At 30.9% G+C, this 21,676-nt stretch overlaps 1 protein-coding gene across 2 annotated transcripts in view; it reads left to right on the top strand.

Annotated features, from left to right (window-relative positions):
- LOC142221849 (UNC93-like protein MFSD11) overlaps nt 1–15,055 on the top strand; it is a 75,888-nt gene extending 60,833 nt beyond the window's left edge. For both annotated transcript variants that reach the window (XM_075291689.1, XM_075291688.1), the window contains 4 exons: nt 11,527–11,696; nt 11,770–12,227; nt 12,303–12,736; nt 13,903–15,055. In XM_075291689.1, coding sequence (XP_075147804.1) covers nt 11,527–11,696; nt 11,770–12,227; nt 12,303–12,736; nt 13,903–14,097 — 1,257 coding nt within the window. In that variant the 3' untranslated portion in view covers nt 14,098–15,055. The remainder of the gene's footprint in view (nt 1–11,526; nt 11,697–11,769; nt 12,228–12,302; nt 12,737–13,902) is intronic.
- The last annotated feature ends 6,621 nt before the right edge of the window (nt 15,056–21,676 follow it).

Here is a 21,676-nt window from a genome sequence, read left to right as displayed (position 1 = left end):
AAACTGGCGGAAGAAATCAATTAATTCCCATTAATTCTGTGATTGATGCTATCATTTTCGTGATTAAAAAAATAATTGGATATGATTAATTTCGTGATTTAATCAGAAAAAAATCTTTGTAAGGAAGTGATTAAATTCGTCTTTAAACGAAGAACACAATTTTTAAAAACAAGTATCGTCAAAATAATGAATATTTGATTACAAAATCTAGGATACATTTTCGATTTTTTTAATAAAATATATACTTTGTTAGAGTGTACACTCTTCAGTATTTTAAGCACTCAAAAAAAATCCTTCTTCCCCAACCGAAATGTTTCCCAGGACGGAGAATCAAACCGCAAAGAGTTTGTAAGCCACCACACTATCCACTGGGCTACGAAGCCGCTATCAACGCACAAGCAACGCATACAGTCAAACACTTATGTTTATAGAGCATAGTTTTGGTCGCCCACGAGCCGATGTAAAGAAACTTTATTTAACAGAAACTTACCTTTATTACATACTACTATCCCCCATGTTCTGAAATTCGGAATCGCAAACCCAAACATTTTCATTTGGCCATAAGTTCCTAACCCTGAAACTTATAAACTTTAATATTAATAGTATAGCTCCCTTTAATAAGAGGTTCAAATTAAAATTGTATTGTAGTCTGAGAGTATCCCTATTTTTCGTTACAAGAAAATTAAATTCTTGCGATTCCGAATATCGGAACATGGGGGCATATAAAATTTTTCCTATGGAACTTCAAAACAACAATTATTATTTTATTATTATTTTTTTATGGGAAAAAAATTGTAACAAACATTTTTTTTGGTTGATGATAAAAGTTTTCGAAGAAATTCAAAAAACTCTGACAAAAGAACAACGTTTTCGATACATGTTGTTTCAAACGCTTTTTGTTTTCTTTGCGTATGTTTATCTCATAATATCGTAAAAAATTTGATTTCTTTAATTTCTATCAACTGTTTTGCATGGCCATCCATAAACCATGTTCGATGATACCGGGTATTTACCCAAAAACACCATGAAATAAACTTGAAACCATTCATAGCCTGCAGTTATTGGAGCAACTATACAACCCTAAGCAAATCGCTATACACCAAAGTCACAATATTTCTACAACATAACATAAAGCCGTAAAAAAGCTAAATTAATTTTCGGTTATCTAACATACTTAATGAACAAGTTTTTGGAGACACGTTTAGCGAAAAAAACAAATATTTCATAGAGTGAAGGCTTGAACACCTCCGTTTTGTTTGCCGGTGCTAAGTTTCATGGCCATCAGGGTAAGGTCATATAGCCGAATGGTGAAGGAATTAATGTTCATGTCTGTGGATGACGTAGTGTAGTCTAGGTATACACAAAATATCTAGCGCAAATCCTTGTAATTAAGGAACTACTTTTAATGGGATAAAATAAAAACCTAATGAAAAATTATTTGAGCTTTAATGCAAAGCAGCGTTAAAGGGCGGATTTGCTAATTTTTCGAAGGCCAATGCATTCCTCAAGTAGTAATGAAAACTGCCATTAGATGTATTGATACTTATAAAAAAAATTGTTGTAAGCCCTAAGATTTCATGTCCTTAAAATACGAATTCCTTTTTTCCGTAGCTTATAAGAAGAAACATTTCTCTCATACATAGATTTATTACTTATGCAAAAGTCCATTAATCCTTATTTGAAGGAAGTTTTTCCTTATATGATTTTACTTTAAAATGGTTATCTTAACATATACAAATTTCGCAATGAGATTACTTTGGTAAATCTGACCCACACATGAATCATAGAAAAAGTCCTTAAATTCGATGTTTTTTCCTAAATTGGTTGTAAATACAAAACGCATTTAAAAATAAGAAATGTCTTTCAAAATTTTATCTTAAAGGCACTTTTTACTTGAAAGCGCATGACATAATTAACAAGAGTAGGCGAGTGTTAAATTGGAATTTTAAGCTGCGGTCATTTTTATGAAGGACTTTGAATTTACACGACGACAAACGACGAAAAATACCATAAATTATTTTTTTTTCACTATATCAAGTGAGTAAAACTTGCATTTAAGAGTGTAAAGTACATATATACAGTTTTAGCGTAATTTCTCGCTTTTTTGGCTAGGTATCACAATGGACTGAATAGTCTAAGTGAGCCTGATACATCGGGCTGCCACCTAAGCTAACCTAACTTTTGGCTAGGTTAGGTTAGGTTAGGTGGCTGCCCGATATTTCAGTCTCACTTAAACTATTCAGTCCATTGTGATACCACAGTGGTGAACTTCTCTTTTATCACTGAGTGTTGCCCTTTATAGCCGAGTCCGAACGGCTTTTCACATTGCAGTGAAACCACTTAGAGAAGCTTTGAAACACTCAGAAATGTCACCAGCATTACTGAGGTGGGATAATCCACCGTTGAAAAACTTTTTGGTGTTTGGTCGAAACTGGGTTTGAACCCACTACCCTATGTATGCAAGGCTGGCATGCTAACCATTGAAGCACGGTGGCTCCCTTTTTTGGCTAGGAATTAACTCCAAAATTGTTAATGTAAACATAGTAACTGGGTAAGCCAAACTTTTTAAATGCAATGCATTTTAAAGATAAATTATGGTCGTTCATTAAAAATGTTTACTTATAACCAATGATTATTTCCTCCATTTAATAAATTTGGTATTAAATCCTACACTGATTTGAATTTTCTATAGACATAAAATTTTGACAACATTTTTTATTTCTATAAAAAAAATTGTTGAAAAATTTTCTAGACAAATTTTGACAAAATTTTCTATAGAAATAAAATTTTGACAAAATTTTCTATAGAAATAAAATTTTGACAAAATTTTCTGTAGATATAAAATTTTAACAAAATTTTCTATAGAAATAAAATTTTGACAAAACTTTCTATAGAAATAAAATTTTGACAAAATTTTCTATAGAAATAAAATTTTGTTGTTTTTGATTTCAGCTTAAAACCATGCATTGACTAAACTACCAGTGTAGCTTAACCAACACAGGAAAAATAATGTTTGTTAAATTTATTTGGTCAAAGCCCTATAGACTGCAAGATGGTTGGATGGACGCACGTTTCGGAATTGCCACGTTCCTCATCAGCATCCTCTACTTGCAGCAAAACTCAGAATAAATTCAGGCAGTTCACTAAACCCAAAAAAAAACATATTATGTTTCTCCATGTGCATACACTGGTAGACTTTTAAGAAAAACTTTTAATTAATTTTCTTTGTTTATATATATTTTTATGGCGCCAATTGCACTGAAAAAAATATTGTCGTGAGGTCAAAGATTTTATGTCTTTAAAATACGAATGCAAATTTTGTTTAGCAAAGAAGACGCATTTCTCTAATATAACGTTTCTTCCTTGTCCAAAAGTCGATAAACTTTTCAATGAAGTCGTATTGTCCTTATAATTAAGTGATATGACTTAAAAATGGGTATCATAACATGAGAGAAAAAATTTTTGGGTTAAGGTCAACTTGACATTAATAATTCAGAAAAATTCTTTAAATTTAATGAAATTGTCTTTAAATTTGTTGTCTTTTTGCATCTTGACTACAAAGCAAAAAATCGTTCAAACATAGGACATGTTTTTTAAAACTTTATTTTAAAGACGTTTTTTACTTGAAACATAGCATAATTTCTACTGGAAGTAGAGTCTTAATTTGGAAAATAAAGTTGTTGTTAACGCGTTTTAAAGGGCTTTGATAGCATATGAAGAAAAAAGCTGAAAAACGGGAAAATTTAAATTTGCTTCCTAGAAGCAAGTACACAAAACCCAAATTTAAAAGAGAATTGTGTCCTAAAAATATCCTTACTTGTATTCTTCGCTTCTTTGGCTTGGAATCAATACCAAAATTGTTAAAGTAAAAACAAAATTTTTGGAACCGGGCATGCATTTTTTTCAGTGTGGTTACTCCCAATTTTTTACTTGCAGCCTACTCTCTCGGTCTCTCTTTCCAAACATTTATATGTTTATAGGCAATTTTTTAGTAAAATAATATCGTCACGGATTCAAACCGAAATTCATACGAATGTCAAATGGAATGTCTCTATCAAGATTACACAGAGACTTATAAATTTTTTTCTGCTTTTCTGCAGTGAATGTGGAAAATGAGTATTGTAAATACGCCCCTATTAACCGCAATGAAATGTGGCTAATATACCAGCGTGGCGAGCCCACATTTTTTCAAACAGGCATTGTAGTTTTGCCTATAAACTCCAAATGCCTCCTCCTAGCAAAGAACTAGTTTTCTGATTTAAAACCAAACTTAAGAAACATTGACATAAGATAGCTCATGATTTAAGACTGTCAGCTCTTTTATGGTAGTAAAGCTTTTAAGATGGTCTAGCAAAAAATAAAAGCGAAACTAGTTTACAGACGGTTATTTTTTGCGTATTTAAATAATCGTTGAACGTATTTTTTGTTTTTTGATTTTTTGTTTTATATTGAGTATCATTTCTTGTGCATTTTCTTTCTTTTAAATGTCGTCATGTTTGCTTCATATTTTTCTTCGCATGAAACTATAACAAAATTATCGAAATGGTTCAGGGAATGGAATGCTATGAAACAGTATACAGAAAAAAAATAACCAAAACATACATATAACATATTTGAGGTTCCAATTTGTAGCAGCAATATTTATTGGAGGAGTGGCATTACAAGAGATTGGACTAGTTATTATCTTGTTTGTTGCAAAAATTCTTAATTACTTGAGGATTATGTAACAATGATATGGATTTTTTTTTAAAAAAGCCATTAACACACAACAATTGTTTTATCAAAAACAAATATTTCGGATACACGCAGAAAAATAGTTTTCTCCTCCCAAACGAATTTTTAGACAAACAAATATCGACAATTATTTGAGGTTTTTTCTTGGAAGAAAAGTATAGACTTTTTGTCCTAAACGTTGAGTCTTTTATAGGATGTGAAAATAATTAAAAAAAAACTAGCTCAAACTAAAATGCTTTTGAATTCTGGCTAATTGCATTCTCCCTCATATTTTTCTCACTTCCACGTGATTTATTTACTTCTCAGCACCTTTTTCTGAAAATACAATTCGTTAACACAACGAAAATTTTCGTTATTATAACGAATTTTCTGTTAATCAACGTAACGTTTCATACTATTAACGAATATTTTCATTGTATTAATAAAAATGTTTCGCTATATCAATGCAAATTTTTCATTGGCTCAGTTTTAATGAAATTTTCTTTGTGTGTATATATCATTTCTATATGAAATTTTGCAGAACTTCATTTCTATAGGAAATTTTATCGAAATTTCATTTCTATAGGAAATTTTTGTCAAAATTTCACTTCTATAGGAAATTTTATCGAAATTTCATTTCTATAGGAAATTTTTGTCAAAATTTCAATTCTATAGGAAATTTTATCAAAATTTCATTTCTATAGGAAATTTTGTCAAAATTTCAGTTCTATAGGAAATTTTGTCACAATTTCAGTTCTATAGGAAATTTTGTCACAATTTCACTTCTCTAAGAAATTTTGCCAAAATTTTAGTTCTGTAGGAAATTTTGGAAAAAAAATTAATTTCTATCGGAAATTTTGCAAACATTCCATTTCTATTGGAAATTTTGCAAAAATTTCATTTCTAAAGGAAATTTTGCCGAAATTTTATTTCTATAGGAATTTTAATCAAAATTACATTTCTATAGGAAATTTTTTCTTTCATTTCTATAGAAAATTTCTATAGAAAATTTTGCCAAAATTTCATTTCTATAGAAAATTTTGTCCAAATTTCATTTCTAGAGAAAATTTTGCAAAAATTTAATTTTTATAGGAAATTTAACAAAATGTCATTTCTATAGGAAATTTAACAAAATGTCATTTCTATAGCAAATTTTGTCATAATTTCAGTTTTATAGGAAATTTTGTTATAGAAAATTTTGTCCAAATTTCATTTCAAAATTTCATTTCTATAGGAAAATTTGTCAAAATTTCATTTCTAGAGGAAATTTTGCACAAATTTCATTTCTATAGGAAATTTAACAAAATGTCATTTCTATAGCAAATTTTGTCATAATTTCTGTTCTATAGGAAATTTTGTCAAAAGTTCATTTCTATAGGAAATATTGTCAATATATTATTTCTATAGGATATTTTGTAAAAATTTGAAATCTATAGGAAATTTAGCCAAATTTAGTTCTTTTTTAGGAAATTTTGAAAAAAAATTAATTTCTATCGGAAATTTTGCAAACATTTAATTTCTATTGGAAATTTTGCAAACATTTCATTTCTATTGGAAATTTTGCAAAAATTTCATTTCTAAAGGAAATTTTGCAAAAATTTAATTTCTAGTGGAAATTTTGGTAAAATTCCATTTCTATAGCAAAATTTTCAAAAATTTAATTTCTATAAGAAATTTTGCCGAAATTTTATTTTTATAGGAATTATAATCAAAATTCCATTTCTATAGGAAATTTTATCAAAATTTCATTTCTATAGGAAATTTTGCCAAAATTTCATTTCTTTAGAAAATTTTAACAAAATTTCATTTCTATAGAAAATTTTGTGCAAATTTCATTTCAAAATTTCATTTCTATAAGAAATTTTGTCAAAATTTCATTTCTAGAGGAAATTTTGCCAAAATTTAATTTCTAGAGGAAATTTTGCCAAAATTTCAGTTCTATAGAAAATTTTGTCACAATTTCAGTTCTATAGGAAATTTTGTCAACATTTTTTTCTATCGGAAATTTTGTCAAAAGTTCATTTCTATAGGAAATTTTGTCGAAATTTCATTTCTATAGGAAATTTTGTCAAAATATTATTTCTATAGGATATTTTGTAAATATTTGAAATCTATAGGAAATTTAGCCAAAATTTCATTTCTATAGGAAATTTTATCGAAATTTCATTTCTATAGGAAATTTTGCCAAAATTTCATTTCTATAGGAAATTTTGCCAAAATTTCATTTCTATAGGAAATTTTGCCAAAATTTCATTTCTATAGGAAATTTTGCCAAAATTTCATTTCTATAGGAAATTTTGCCAAAATTTCATTTCTATAGAAAATTTTGTCAAAATTTCATTTCTATAGGAAATTTTGTCAAAATTTCATTTCTAGAGGAAATTTTGCCAAAATTTCATTTCTATAGGAAATTTTGCAAAAATTTCATTTCTAGAGGAAATTTTACAAAAATTTCAATTTTAAAGAAAATTTTGCCAAATTAAATTTCTATGGAAAATTTTGCCAAAATTTCATTTCTATAGGAAATTTTGTCAAAATTTCATTTCTATAGGAAATTTTGCAAAAATTTCATTTCTAGAGGAAATTTTGCCAAAATTTCCTTTCTATGGAAAATTTTGCCAAAATTTCATTTCTATAGGAAATTTTATCAAAATGTCATTTCTATAAGAAATTTTGTCAAAATTTTATTTCCATAGGGAATTTAACAAAATGTCATTTCTATAGGAAATGTTGTCAAAATTTTATTTCTATAGCAAATTTTGTCCAAATTTCATTTCCATAGGAAATTTTGTCAAAATTTCAGTTCCATAGGAAATTTTGTCATAATTTCAGTTCCATAGGAAATTTTGTCATAATTTCAGTTCTGTAGAAAATTTTGTCACAATTTCAGTTCTATAGGAAATTTTGTCAAAATTTTTTTCTATCGGAAATTTTGTTAAAAGTTCATTTCTATAGGAAATTTTGTCGAAATTTCATTTCTATAGGAAATTTTGTCAAAATATTATTTCTATAAGATATTTTGTAAAAATTTGAAATCTATAGGAAATTTAGCCAAAATTTCATTTCTATAGGAAACTTTGTCGCAATTTGATTTCTATAGGAAATTTTGCCAAAATTTCATTTCTATAGGAAATTTTACCAAAATTTCATTTCTATAGAAATTTTGCCAAAATTTCATTTCTATCGGAAAATTTATCATAATTCCATTTCTTTAAAAAACTACTTTCGTTTCTATAGGAAATTTTGGCAAAATTTCATTTCTGTAGAAAATTTTGTCCAAATTTAATTTCGTTGGGAAATTTTGTTCAAATTTCATTTCTATAGGAATTTTGTTTTCCAAATTTCCTTTCTATAGGAAATTTTTTCAAAATTTCAGTTCTATAGGGAATTTTCTGCGTGTTTTCTCTGTTTCTTATCTGCGTGTAATGAGCTGCCAATTACCTGTATAGAAGATTATCGATCGTTTTTATTTCAGTGATACCTAAGGTAAAGAGTTTAACGATGATACAACGCACTGCTCAAAGTAATGGCACTATGACAAAACCAAGGTCCAAATACATCGGACTATCAGACACATATCGATTAAAGTTGCCCCACAAGGTCAGAGATTACGATTGTTTGTTTTATAAGACATTTTTAATGTGGGGCTTCCATTTTTTTGTCTTATGATCTCGGGATGTACAACAGCTGTTTGTGATGTCCATTCACCCAGAGAAGGGCTTTGATCAAACATGTTGTGTTACAACAATGTTATATTCTCGAAAAATATGTATCTGATTACGGCAACAATGTATATGTTTGATGATAAAACAACATTTGGTTCTTGAAACATGTTTGGGATTATCATATTCCTTCTCTGCTTGTTCTTTGTTTCATTATGGCTTTGGCATTCTCACGGTATAAAAAAATACAAGCATTTCATTAAAAAATCTGTTTTATAGGATTAGTTATTTCACAGTAAATTTAAATTAAAAATAAACCAATGAAAAAAAGCTCACAGGCTTTGGCAAATTATTTAATTATGATTTTAATTTTAATGTATAAAAAAAAAAAATAATTCAAACTCTCTTGATAAACAGTCTTTTTTCAAACTATGCATTCATGGTTAACTATACATGACCTCTGTGTGAAAGATTTATGTTAGTCAAAACAACGTGAAAGGCTGTTTTCATTGATAAAATGCGTAAATACTTTGACTGTAATCCATTTGAATAACTTGCAATTAGATTTTTATAAACTTTTCAATAATTTTCTGCAAATAAATATTAAAAAAATAATCGTTAATATGGGTCAGTGATAAGTGTTTTTTGTGTTATTCTATTAATTGAATTTGTTTTTTTTTCTAAGGAGACCCACTTGATAATTAATTTTGATTCAATGAAATGTGATGGCCGATCAAAAAATATCAATTATAATAAGAAAATAACACAACGCGCCTCCAAATGTCGAACATTAAATGCGTTATCAGTTTATTGGACCTGTAGACATAGATAATTGATTAGCTTCTATCGAAAAGTGATTGAGTATAAATGCGATTATTAGACTGTCGGTGTAGGATCAAAAAGGTTATGCTAATTCGATTTCACATTCGCAGGTTTGGAGGTATTTTCTACATATTTTCCCACATATATTATTACAGGGTTAATGACACGAAGTGTTGCCATAATGGTTTTCTTGTCACTATATTTAGTTTTATTGATTCAATTGGCAAAAATCTTTTATTTCTCCCAAACTATATTTGGTTTTAGGGCTTCAAATAAATACTTAAAATAAAAATAATAATTTCCATGTTTTTGACTATACGCACGAAAAATACAGATTTTTTCATATGTTTCGGTGTAATAATTATATATTTGGAACTCAAACTTTCATGAATTCTAGAATATATTATGCTTAGGTCATTACTTTTTCATAAATAAAATGTGTCTGGATGCAAAAATATATTAATTTAAAAACTTCTTATGAACGTATATATGTTTAGAAACAAGAGAGAGAAAAATAATAAAGAAGTCGACGAAGATAGATAACGAAAGACATCAACATTATACGGTGAGGGAATCAAATGAGAGCCACACTCAAAAAAAGGGAACTCTCTATTTCCCTAAAGCTAATTTAATTTTATTTTAGTTCATGGAATTATTATGTTTGGACAAAGTTTGCTTTACACTAATAATTTTTTGCATACATTAAGTTAAATTAACTAAAAAACGGGAAAAATTATACTTAAATTAAGTATAAATATTTACTAAATTCATATTTCTCACAACATAGTTCATTATTTCTTTAAATTTGTAAATTTTACTAGAAATGCGTTCATCATGAACTTCGTATGTCACTAAAAACATTCTTGAAATTTTGGACTCCAATTTTTCCTTCAAACTACAATTTTTTCTTTAACAAGTGAAAAAAACTTAATTTTGTCTTATAAATGTTCTTGAAAAATATTTACTTACTAAAATCCTTCAAATCTGTTGCTCTACGTATAAAGGTTTATATTCCCTGTGCTACGTGCAAAGGTTTATATTCCCATATTCATATATTCTCTACACTCTCAAAAAAAAAAAAATAGTTGATCCAAAGATTTTGACCTCCTCTAAAGGATTTTTGTACTGCTTCCGGCCTCCTCAAAATAAAGACTGTATTTAATGAGTTATCTGTCTTTAAATCTACGCTCTATAAAATTAAAATTAGCATGCAGACTTCATCTGTCAAATTTTCGTTTTCTTTTTGCTTTAAATTAGTTATTCATGTATAAATAAATTTCAGTTAAAAAATCCACATAATATTATTCAATACAAAAATTGTCTGAAAATATATCTTAGCCGAAAGTTTTTGTGTACTTTAAGGAAAATTTGCTTTACTTTAAATAGACGCGACTTTGACAGAGGGACGCGAATTTGAAAGATCCGTGTTCTAACTTTAAAGAATACAATTTTTAAATAGAAGATTATAAACTTTTTTTTAACTACAATGCCTTTATTTTAAAGAATTTTCCCTTAATATTATGTAAATTGCATGACTATATTTAGGTTGCATATTCCTTTAGGTCTAGTTTTTTCAGTGTAGAATTAAAATTTAAATCCGCTAATGTTCTGGAGTGGAGCACAATATTAATAAAAAAAATATAGGAAAAATTTAAATCTAAATCCATTTATGCAAATTTTGTGAACATTTTATTTCTATAGAAAATTTTGTCAAAATTTTATTGCTATAGAAAATTTTGTCAACATTATATTTCTACAGAAAATGTTGTCAACATTTTTTTTTCTACAGAAAATTTTGTCAAAATTTTATTTCTATAGAAAATGTTGTCAACATTTTATTTCTATAGAAAATTTTGTCAACATCTTATTTCAATAGAAACATTTTCAACATTTTATTTCTATAAAAATTTTGTCAAAATTTAATTTCTATAGAAAATTTTATCAAAGTTTTATTTCAATAGATTTTTTTTATAGAAAATTTTGTAAAAATTTTATTTCTACAGAAACTTTTGTCAACATTTTATTTCTATAGAAAATGTTGTCCACAGTGTAGCACAGGGTATATAAATAATATAAATTAATTTAATATTTTTATTTTGCGTAGCAGAACCAAAAAAAAATTGCAATAATGGCATATGCATATATTAACAATCAACCAATGGGGGTCATTAACTCCAAATGAAAGCAATTATAAAAACAAATAATTGCTTATAAAAAAATAAACAGCTTTGGGAAATTTTACCAAGTATAACACATTTCAACCTTTAACACTTTATTATATTCAGCCTAAAAGTATGCTTTAATAAATTCCAATTTCTCTTCCATACAGAAAACACTATTGGTCAGTATTCACGAAGATGATCCCAGCTTCAATGGTGATGGATACACAAGTTTGGCTGTTATTTATGCGACATTTGCTTTATTTAATTGGTTGGCTCCATCCTTTATAGCATTTACTGGTCCACGAACCGCTATGGTGGTGGGGGCCTTGACATACATGTAAGTTTTGTTTTATAGTTGGGCAAATTGGATTTTATAAGCAGTGCACTTAATTACTTTCAATTACTTGCAGGTTCTTTATGGTTACCTTCTTGTTCCCCAGTACTTGGCTACTATATGTGGCTAGTGCTTTACTGGGCGGTGGTGCAGCCATTACGTGGACTGGCCAGGGCAGTTTTTTGGCTCGTTGCAGTGATGCCGCCAACATTTCACGTAATTCTGGAATATTCTGGGCTCTCCTTCAATGCAGTATGTTCTTTGGCAATTTATTTGTATACTATCAATTCCAAAATAAGGATACAATTGATCAGCAAACACGTTCATTGGTCATTGGAGTATTGATAGGGGTAGCTGTCTTGGGTGTGATATTTTTGGCCACATTACGTTATGTACCGGATAATTCCACAGTCGACACTGAGCTACAACAACCACGAACACCTTGGGATAGTGCCCGTGTAGCCTTGCGTTCGGCAGGGCAATTATTCATGACCAGGGACATGTTACTCTTGAGTATGGCTTTCTTGTATACTGGTAAGGTCATTATAATAAAATTATTAAGAATACCAAATTAAATATCTTAAACTCTTTTTTTTCAAACTTTTAAAGGTTTTGAACTTTCCTTCTTCAGTGGTGTTTATGGACCCTCTATTGGTTTTACAAAGAAAATCTCTGAAACCCCCAAAGAAATTATGGGATTAGCTGGTATCTGCATAGGAGTTGGTGAAGTTTTCGGTGGCAGTCTTTTTGGTATTTTGGCTTCAAAGACCACACGTTATGGCCGTGATCCCATTGTTATTGCTGGCTATGTTATCCATATGATTGCATTCCTTTTGATATTCTTCAATCTACCCGATAATGCACCATTTAACGATACCACCGATATTTCATTTTTCGATCCTCCACGCACCTGGATAGCTTTGTTGTGTGCTTTTCTATTGGGTTTGGGTGATGCATGCTTTAATACACAAATATATTCCATGTTGGGTGGTGTTTTTGTAAAGAACTCCGTAGGAGCTTTCGCATTATTCAAATTTACACAGGTAAGTGGTTATATTGAAGGTCTAGGGAGATTCTAATGTTGGGAGAAAATTAGTTTAAACCCCTCTGGAATGGAAAAACAAATTCCAGAAAACGTTAAATAATGTTTATTGAGCTTTGAAATATGTGGAACAACTTATTCAGACTAAGATAAAAACGGGTTTTGTCCATATTTTAATAGAAACATAAAAAAGGCTATAAAGGCCACGATATTAATTTTTTCCCACTAAAAGACTTCAGAGATGAAATTTTGGGAAAAAAATTGTGTAAAAATTCTGCTAATGCAGTTCGATAAATTGTCAAAAAAGTTTTCGTGGTCTTTCACTCTATCGACTTCAGGAATTTTAGAATTTTAAAACGAGTTTTGTCCATATTTCAATAGAAACGTGTCGAAAATGAAAAATACTATAAAGGTCATGAATTTTTTTTCCGCTAAAAGACTTACAAAAAACAAATATAGAGGGGTAAAAGCAAAAGTGGAAACGCTGCATATCAGCCCTAGGAACACCCTGTGGATCCAAGTATCGAATTGAAAAAACCCACTAGGTTATAAATGAAATTTTGGAGAAAATAATTGCATAAAAATTCGGCTAATGCAGTTCGATAAAATTTCAAAAAATTATTCGCAGTCTCCCACTCTATCGGCTTGCGGAATTTTAGTAAACTTCGGTCTGCTAATCCCGAACTCATCGTAATGATTTGGGTATCTTGTTTAGTTTTCAAGGTATTTTGAGAGGAATGTCGAAAAAATGAAATGTTCGTCTTTTTTGGTGCGTAGAACAACTCTCGCAAAATTTAAGATTCAAATTGGGAGCGCATTAAAAATTGTCCACTCTTTGAGAATTTATTCCGAAAAAATGTTACAAACTGATTAATTCAAGTATTGTCCATCATTAGCCAAGACTTTTTTATCTTTCTGGCAACATACGGTTAGCTTCCTCATAAGAACGAAAATGCTGAGCAGGTCGTGCCTCAACGATCGGAAAGTCTGGTCTATACGGCGGGTGGAGTAGGAATTCCCATTTGATTGTTTCCAAATAAGTTTTTAAGGGTTTTTGCAACATGTGGCCAAGCGTTATCTTGTTGCAAAATTATATTACCGTGCCCTCCACGAAAAAATACCCCCATCTGATGTCAATTTCCCTTATCATTTTCTTTTCCTTTGTAGTCTGTGGCAGCAGCCATCAGTTTCTTCTACTCATCGCATTTGGGCCTGAGATCTCAACTCGGTATTTTGGTGGTATTCGGAACAATTGGAACTGCATGCTTTTGCATTGTGGAATGGTCAGCCAAGAGAAGAGCACGAGAAGAGTCCAAGGATGAGTCGGAAGTATCAGCGTCAATTTCATCATATGATAAATAAGCTATTAACATTCGTCAATAATCGATGAATTCATTCCAATTTCCGTTGTCTCTGTTTTTGATGTGCAATAACCCTTATGGAGAATATCTACCAATAATGTATTGTGTTATTTTTTTTGTTCTCATTGCAATTTTTTACTCTTTATATCTCTGTATATGCATTATGTTAGTTGAGAATTTGAGCTAGTGAAGAATTAAAGTTTTTATTATTGTTATTAAATTTTATAAACAAAAAAATATATTGATGAAATTGTGAATATACATCATGTAATAGTTAATAGTTTATCACTATGTTTATAGTATATTTATAGAGAAATGTTCCTCTTATTCCTTTTTCTTTATGTTTTTATTATAATTATTTTTTACATATATATATTTTTTAATATTAAATAAGCGATATAGATTTATAATAATGGAATTTATTTTTTCAATGGTCTTCCGAGACAATAATTACATATAATGCCAATTGAATGAAATGATATTTTAAAGGCAAAAAAACAAACTTTTAAAGAATATATAGATGTGTATATTATTATTGAAATAAAATTATAAAACATTTAAATATGTATTTATTTGCATATATGGTTGTCTGTGTTTAATTGAATTTTGTAAGAGAATTTTCAACATCAAAGAAGTTTTGTAATTCCCACAAGATTAGGTATAGTGGTAGTCCATTATTTCGGGGTCACTTAGATTATTCATAGGTATCTCAGTTTTATAGCAGAGCCCGAACGGCGTTTCACATTACGGTGAAACCATTTAGAGAAGCTTTGAAAGACTCTCAAATGTCACCAGCATTACGGCATATATGCTGTTTGCCTTGTGTATGAAAATTAATACATTTTTCTTTTTCAAATGTTAGTCTTAACTATCTTCACTCAATATAAAGTTTCTGTACTTCAAACATATATTAATGTACTTATATAATAAAGAAAAAGAAAAATCCGTGCCATTTAGTATATTTATTACCTTTTCCTCACTGAGTGTGTGTTCGCCTAGGTATATTTTTCGATATTCCTTAAATATTGGACATATGTCGATGAAGTGGAGAGTATTCTCTGGGAGATCAAGGTTACATATAGTGCATATCCCATCCGTATTATTCTTGAAACATCTAGCTTGCAAAATTAGAAGTCCTCCTCGGAGATTCATACCAAGAACGATGAGTAGCGGTATACTCAAGTTTGCTGTATAAATCATGAAATTGGGAATTTAATGCGCGATTGGCAAAGTCAGATATTTCCCATTTCGATAGATGATCGAGAATCTGACTTTCATATAAACATAAAGGGGTTCCTGTATCCGAAATAGAAAGTTGTATCGATCTGCAAATTGCCCTCCATTCACTTGCCCAAAACACATCAAGTTCAATTATCCTCTCTGCTAGTATGCGTGGCAATCTATTGGGACCAAGTCGCAGTATCTTGTTTACGTACATAAAATGAGATTTTAGTGTTGATATGAACATAGAACTAATTCCAGTCTCCAAGTATAGTATATAATTCGGAGTATTTTGTGGAAGGTGTAGAATTCTTTTTATAAAGAACCGGAAGAGTTTCTCTACATCATCGTAACGCTCATACCCCCAGACCTGAGCTGCATATAACATTATGGATCGAGAACAAGCCTAAAAATCTTCAATTTGTTCCTAGCTGAAATTCTAGGATGGTTCATATATTTAGACCAAGTTGAATTAATGGTAATCTTCGCAGCTGAAAGTTTAGATGTATTTTAAATGATAGATTGTACGAAAAGTGAACTCCAAGGTAAGTGCAACTATTTACAACCTCTATATTCTCATTTCCATAGACCCAATTCAAGACAGATGGGATTCTTGACCCTTTGCGGAATATAAGAATCTTCGATTTAGTTAAATTTACCCTTAAGCTCCATGTGGCACAGTATTCGTGTAAATTACTTATCATTAGCTGCAGCCCTTTAGGCGTATCAGACAGTAAAACAATATCATCCGCATACAGGAGTACCTTGATAGTAGTCCCAGCTACGACAATTCCCCCTTGTAGAATTTCGGGCAGGTCATTAATATATAAAGGGAATAGTATGGGGCTGAGAATGCAGCCTTGTCGAACTCCACACTGCGTTCGACAAGGCTGCATTGCGTGAGATACGCAAAATCTAAGAGTCCCAATTTTCAATTCCCATATTTATTCGATAAATCCCCTGATTATCGACTGTAGAAAAGTTTAACATCACTTTAACATTTTTATCGCGGAATTTATCTAAACTTGTAGCCATATTGCTCGTACATGCTTCCGCTAACTAACTTGCGTTACTTGTGGTCTCTTCTAATTCTACCATCATACTGGGGCCAAATCACCGCAGTCGAAATCGAGTACTTCGTCTTCGTAATGTAGTTTACGCGGATCACCGCAGTCGTTATCGAATTGTTTCTACTCGAAGTTGAGCACGATAGGTAGCATGCTATCGAAAACGAAGTATCTAGTGATTTTTGAGCAGAAAAAAGGTAAACAAAAAGAAAAAAGTTGGTGAAAATGTAATTATTATTCCATTTTGGCAAAATACATTTAAGAAAATATAATATTACTTGCATTTAGGGAATCGGATCAAAGAAATGAATGCTCAGTAGCCGCTTCAAAAAAACCTATTGTTTCAAGAACATATTTAAAAGCTTCTTTTGATATATGAAAACGTCTTTTAAATCTATGGATGTTAAAAACACAATTTACTATTACTCTACTTCAGGCAATGCTAAAGGACTGCTTTTGTCACGAATATTTTTCCTTATAATTGCCACTTTGTACTCATCGTCTGAATCCGAAAACGAGGAAAAAAACACTTGGATTCATAATATATTTTTACACATATATTTTAACACACAAAAACAATATAAATATCTCAGAAATAACATAATTTGATAACAAAACATTATTTTGAAATTCTACTCTCTTTCAATTTCTTATTACCATATGTTTACAGCAATGTAAAAAAAAGTAGTAGACAAAATAAATTACGATCGAATGCGGTGATCCAAAAATTTAATGCGATCGAAATGTTTCTCTATACGAAACAGAACTCGATGGCGAATGCGGTGATTTGGCCCCTGGTAAGATCTCCGTCCATCAATGAAATAAAGTACCATACTTGAAGAAATCCCTAATTCGTTTGTTTTCTTCCATTGGTTTTATATCCCTTCCCCGCTTTTTGTTGTCAACTGGTGGACAAATTTGCTTTGGAGTGCTTTTGCCATTTCATCTCCCTGAAGGTTTGCTGATCATCCACTCTTACCTGAGTTTCCCTGAGCTAACCACATTGTCACTTCGAAATAACTTGAAAATGCACTACCATCCCAAATTCTACTCCTAGCGTTCTTGTATATAAGATTTATTAACCTGATAGTCTTCGACGACAGTCCGAAACAAGAAAGTTTGTAGTATAGACTGTTTCGAGGGATTAAGTCAAAGGCAGATGTAAAATCGACGAAAAAGGCGTATATAGGCCATTTAATCTATTGAGATAAACTATGTTGGTCAGATTAAAAATATTGTCGACGGTGGAATACTTCTTCCTGAATCCTGCTTGATACTCATTTAAAATTTGGTTATGGTCGATCCATTCATTTATTCTGTTCAGCAGAATATTGCACAATATTTTGCAAATCGTATCAATCAAGAAGAGACCTCTATAATTCGTAGGTACATTGGGATCTCCCTTCTTTTACAAGGGAATTAAAATAGACTCCCTGAAAGGCAATGGGATTTCCTCATGGAGGAAGATGTAGTTGAACATTTCTAAAACATGTTGCAAGAAACACTGTGGCGCATACTTATAGATACGAGGGTAAGATATACACACAAAAAAATAATTCTTTCCTCCCAAACGAAAATTTAGACAAACAAAGTTCGTTTCTCATTTTCTTTTCGCTGTAAAGGTGGGTACTATGTTTGTTGGCACGAAAAAAACTTCACCTAACCATTCTTTCGCGTTGAAAAATGAGAGTGTTGACAATACATTTCGAACGAAGAAAACAGCTATTTTGGAGCTATTCCGCGTTTATTTCTCCGCAATTTAATTGACAACATCGCCAAATGTCATACTATTTTTACTTATACATACGCAGCAGCTGATTGTTTACATACACGCATTAATGATAATTGTTTTGAAAAGAGTTTTTCTACCAGTTTTTGGATTGTTTTGCAAAAAAATCTCATACAGCACTGGACACTAATAATTGTTAAGAATAAAGCTCCAGCCGCTCTACTCCTGGTGTCTTACCACATTCTGCAACAGCTTTTACAACATGTGGTACATTGTCTTCTTCAGCTTTTCCAAATGGATACCGTCAATTTGTAACGCACATCAAAAAAACATATAATTCCGGTGTTATGCTAACTTTTACATCATGCGCAGCAATGGACTCATTCATCAACAAACTTAATTCGTTGGTGTCCACAATATCTACACAATCGCATTGCAATACCATGCTGTTGCCGCCTCACTAGCAATTTCAAATCCAGTGGTCACCACCACGGTTCCCACAAAGGATAATAACGCCATTTCATTTGCCAATGTTGTTACATCGGGGGGAACAACCAACTTAAGCCCATAACTCAAGTTCAAGGGTAGTTCCTAAGCCAAAGTCACTGTTCCCGACTTATATTTCGTCACAAAGGGATGTTAGTGTTCTATACCAGACTCTTCGTTGACTGAAATTAATACATTGAGAAGCAATTGGCTGGTTTACTGAATGATGTTATACTCTCCCAATGTATAAGTTCCAATAACTATTTCAGTCACGTTATGAAATTCAACCAGTGTTTTGAATTGATAAAATGCAAGAATGCCGCTAACTGAAATTTAAAAGCCACAACGAAATTAAATCGTTTCATTCCAGCCTATCGCAATCATTTTGGACAAATGATGAATACAAGAAAATTATTTTGCTATTTAAATAAAAATTATTTAATTATTTGCTATAAACATTTATTTTGGATATAACTTTGTTCAGAAAAATTTACTAATTTTATATTAAAAAGTATAAAACGTATAAGACCGCCCAATTACTTATACCCCGGTATATAAAAATAAAACAAGTTCGATTATAATTTTATTATGATTTTTTATTAATTTGTACATTTATACACTAATTAAAGACCCTAGAACACAATGTTTTCTTTTCTGGATTATCAGCTTTCTTTCATTAATATTGTTATATTTAAAAATTTTTAATTATCATTTCTCATATTTAGCTTTCATGTTGTTTCCATTAAAAATTAAAATTGCATTAACATTTCTTTTGTTCAGTTCTCATTCATTTACGCCTCTTACACACAAAAAACGAGCTCGCTTAACAAATAGAAACGGGAGCAATTACGAGGAGCGGTAAAATAATAAAAAAAATACAATTAATTTCTTTGTAAAAAATGGGTGTTGAATGTAGAAGCACTGGGTTTACAGAGATAAGACGAAATCGTTTTTAAGAATATTTTAAAAAAGAAATCTTCATCGATTACATCTGCAGTATTATGACAATTAGCTTCTTCTACTTCTTCGTGTTCTGTGCAAACATTATGTTGCATAACATTAGTCAATTCTAAATTTGCAGGGGATGATGATAAATGGTGGCCTGGTTGTATCTCTACAATATGACGCTGATGGAATGCTATTGTTGCTGATGGCTGAAGCGATGATGGTACTGTTGTAATAGGCGGAGTTTCCAACGGGCACCGGTCGCCGATTGGAAACTCCTAGAAGACATTCCTTAGGGGTAAAATTTCACCCGGCCACTTCTTCGCCAGCAAAATCCAATTTAACAACATCACCTGGTAAACATTCCTCCACATCAACTTCATTCTCTGCCGTATTTATACGGTTCAATGTCATTGTAATATCTGGACCAGACTTAAGTCCCACGGTAGCTCCTGCTAAAGCCATTGTAGTGGTGGGAACAACAAGATTCGATCCAGCTGCTGGTGATACTATTGTGGATGATTGTGAAACCACCATTGCATTAGTATTGCATTTGTATTACTAACGGCAGCAACAGTCGATATTGCATTTGAAGAATTAGTAATAGTGGCTAATGTTGGAGTAGTATTTGCTGCCACCCCAATGGGACCACTCACTACTTGGGCGGCCGTTGTATTTGGTTGTTGCAATACAATATTTGCGGTCACAGCCACTGTGGTCGTGGCAGGTGTTGAGGGTGCTATGTTGGAGTTGTTCACTGTAGCTGATGTAGTGGCTGCAATTGTGGGTGTCAGGGATGTGAGGGCAGATGCTACTGTGGCAGAAACGGCTACAGAACCAGATGTTGTTATATATGTTATATACATATAGCACTCCGTTATTTTTATTTCGTCAATCTAATTGCATTTTTAAATAACAACGCGAACCACTTTTGTATTCTAATTTAACACAAATCATTTGAATAAATCAATTATTTCTTAATTCACATTACAAATGGCGCCATGTTTTGAAACTAACTAATCTCAACATATGGAAGGATTTAAAGCCGACCTAATTAGGGACTATGCACTTTATGTCAGTTTTTCAACTCGAAAAAAAACAAAGTACCACAAATGAAAAAATATTTCGGTAGTTTTTCGCATTTTTGGTTTTGTATGGGATTTCGCTTCGGAAACCGAACATAGTACCTACCTTAAGGAAGTGTATTTGGAAGAAAAGTATATACTTTTTGTGATGAACGTTTATTCTTTTCCAGGATGTAAAAACAATTTCATAAAGACTAACTCAAAAAAAAAACATTGTTTTCTTGCTAATTGCATTTTCTCTCACATCCACAAGGTTTTTTAGTTCTTAACACCTTTTCCTGTAATACCAACAATGTAGAAGAAATTATACGATTTTATAAAAATAAAATAAAAAATAAATTTATAAACCACGGACCATGCACTTTGTAAGCCAACACACTAACCACTGAGCCATGTACCTGTTATGGTCATCAATAGATAATTATCCATATAAGTTATATTTATATAGCATAGCTTGCGGCGCCCACGAACCGAATAAACAAAGTTTATTTAACAGAAACAAACATTTAGCTTGGCACCGTAGAGCAGTGGTTGCTACGTCCGACTTGCATGCCAAGGGTCGTGGGTTCGATCCCTGCTTCGACCAAAGTTTTTGTTTTTTTTTTGTTTTTTTTTTACATATATTCCAGATATGTTCGGAAGATTCCGAAAAAATGTTCAACATTACATTGTACTATATTAAATTTTGAACTGTAAAATGTGTCTTATTAAAGACCTAAAGTCAGAAAAGAACAGTGTTTGATATAAACGAAATGGACTGTGTTGTTGTTTCAAAAAAAACTTTTTTTATTGAAAAAATAGAAATTTTGTAACAAACGATGTTTTTGGTGATAAAAGTTTAAAATTTTCGAAGCAATTCAAAAAACTCTAACAAACGAAAAACGTTTTCGGTACACGTTTTCCAAACGTTTTTTTTCTTTGCGTGTAGTCGGGCGGGGCCGACTATATCTTACCCTAAACCACCTCTACTGAATTAGTAAACATTGATTGTGGGGTATCAATGGTATATGTTTGGGAGATAAACCGCATTTCCATATTTAAGAACAT

This window comes from Haematobia irritans, chromosome 1 (assembly GCF_050003625.1).
Source record: "Haematobia irritans isolate KBUSLIRL chromosome 1, ASM5000362v1, whole genome shotgun sequence".
In the NCBI taxonomy this organism is placed as follows: domain Eukaryota; kingdom Metazoa; phylum Arthropoda; class Insecta; order Diptera; family Muscidae; genus Haematobia; species Haematobia irritans.
The sequence above is the reverse complement of the archived record's forward strand: the minus strand, read 5'-3'. Positions and strand labels throughout refer to the sequence as shown.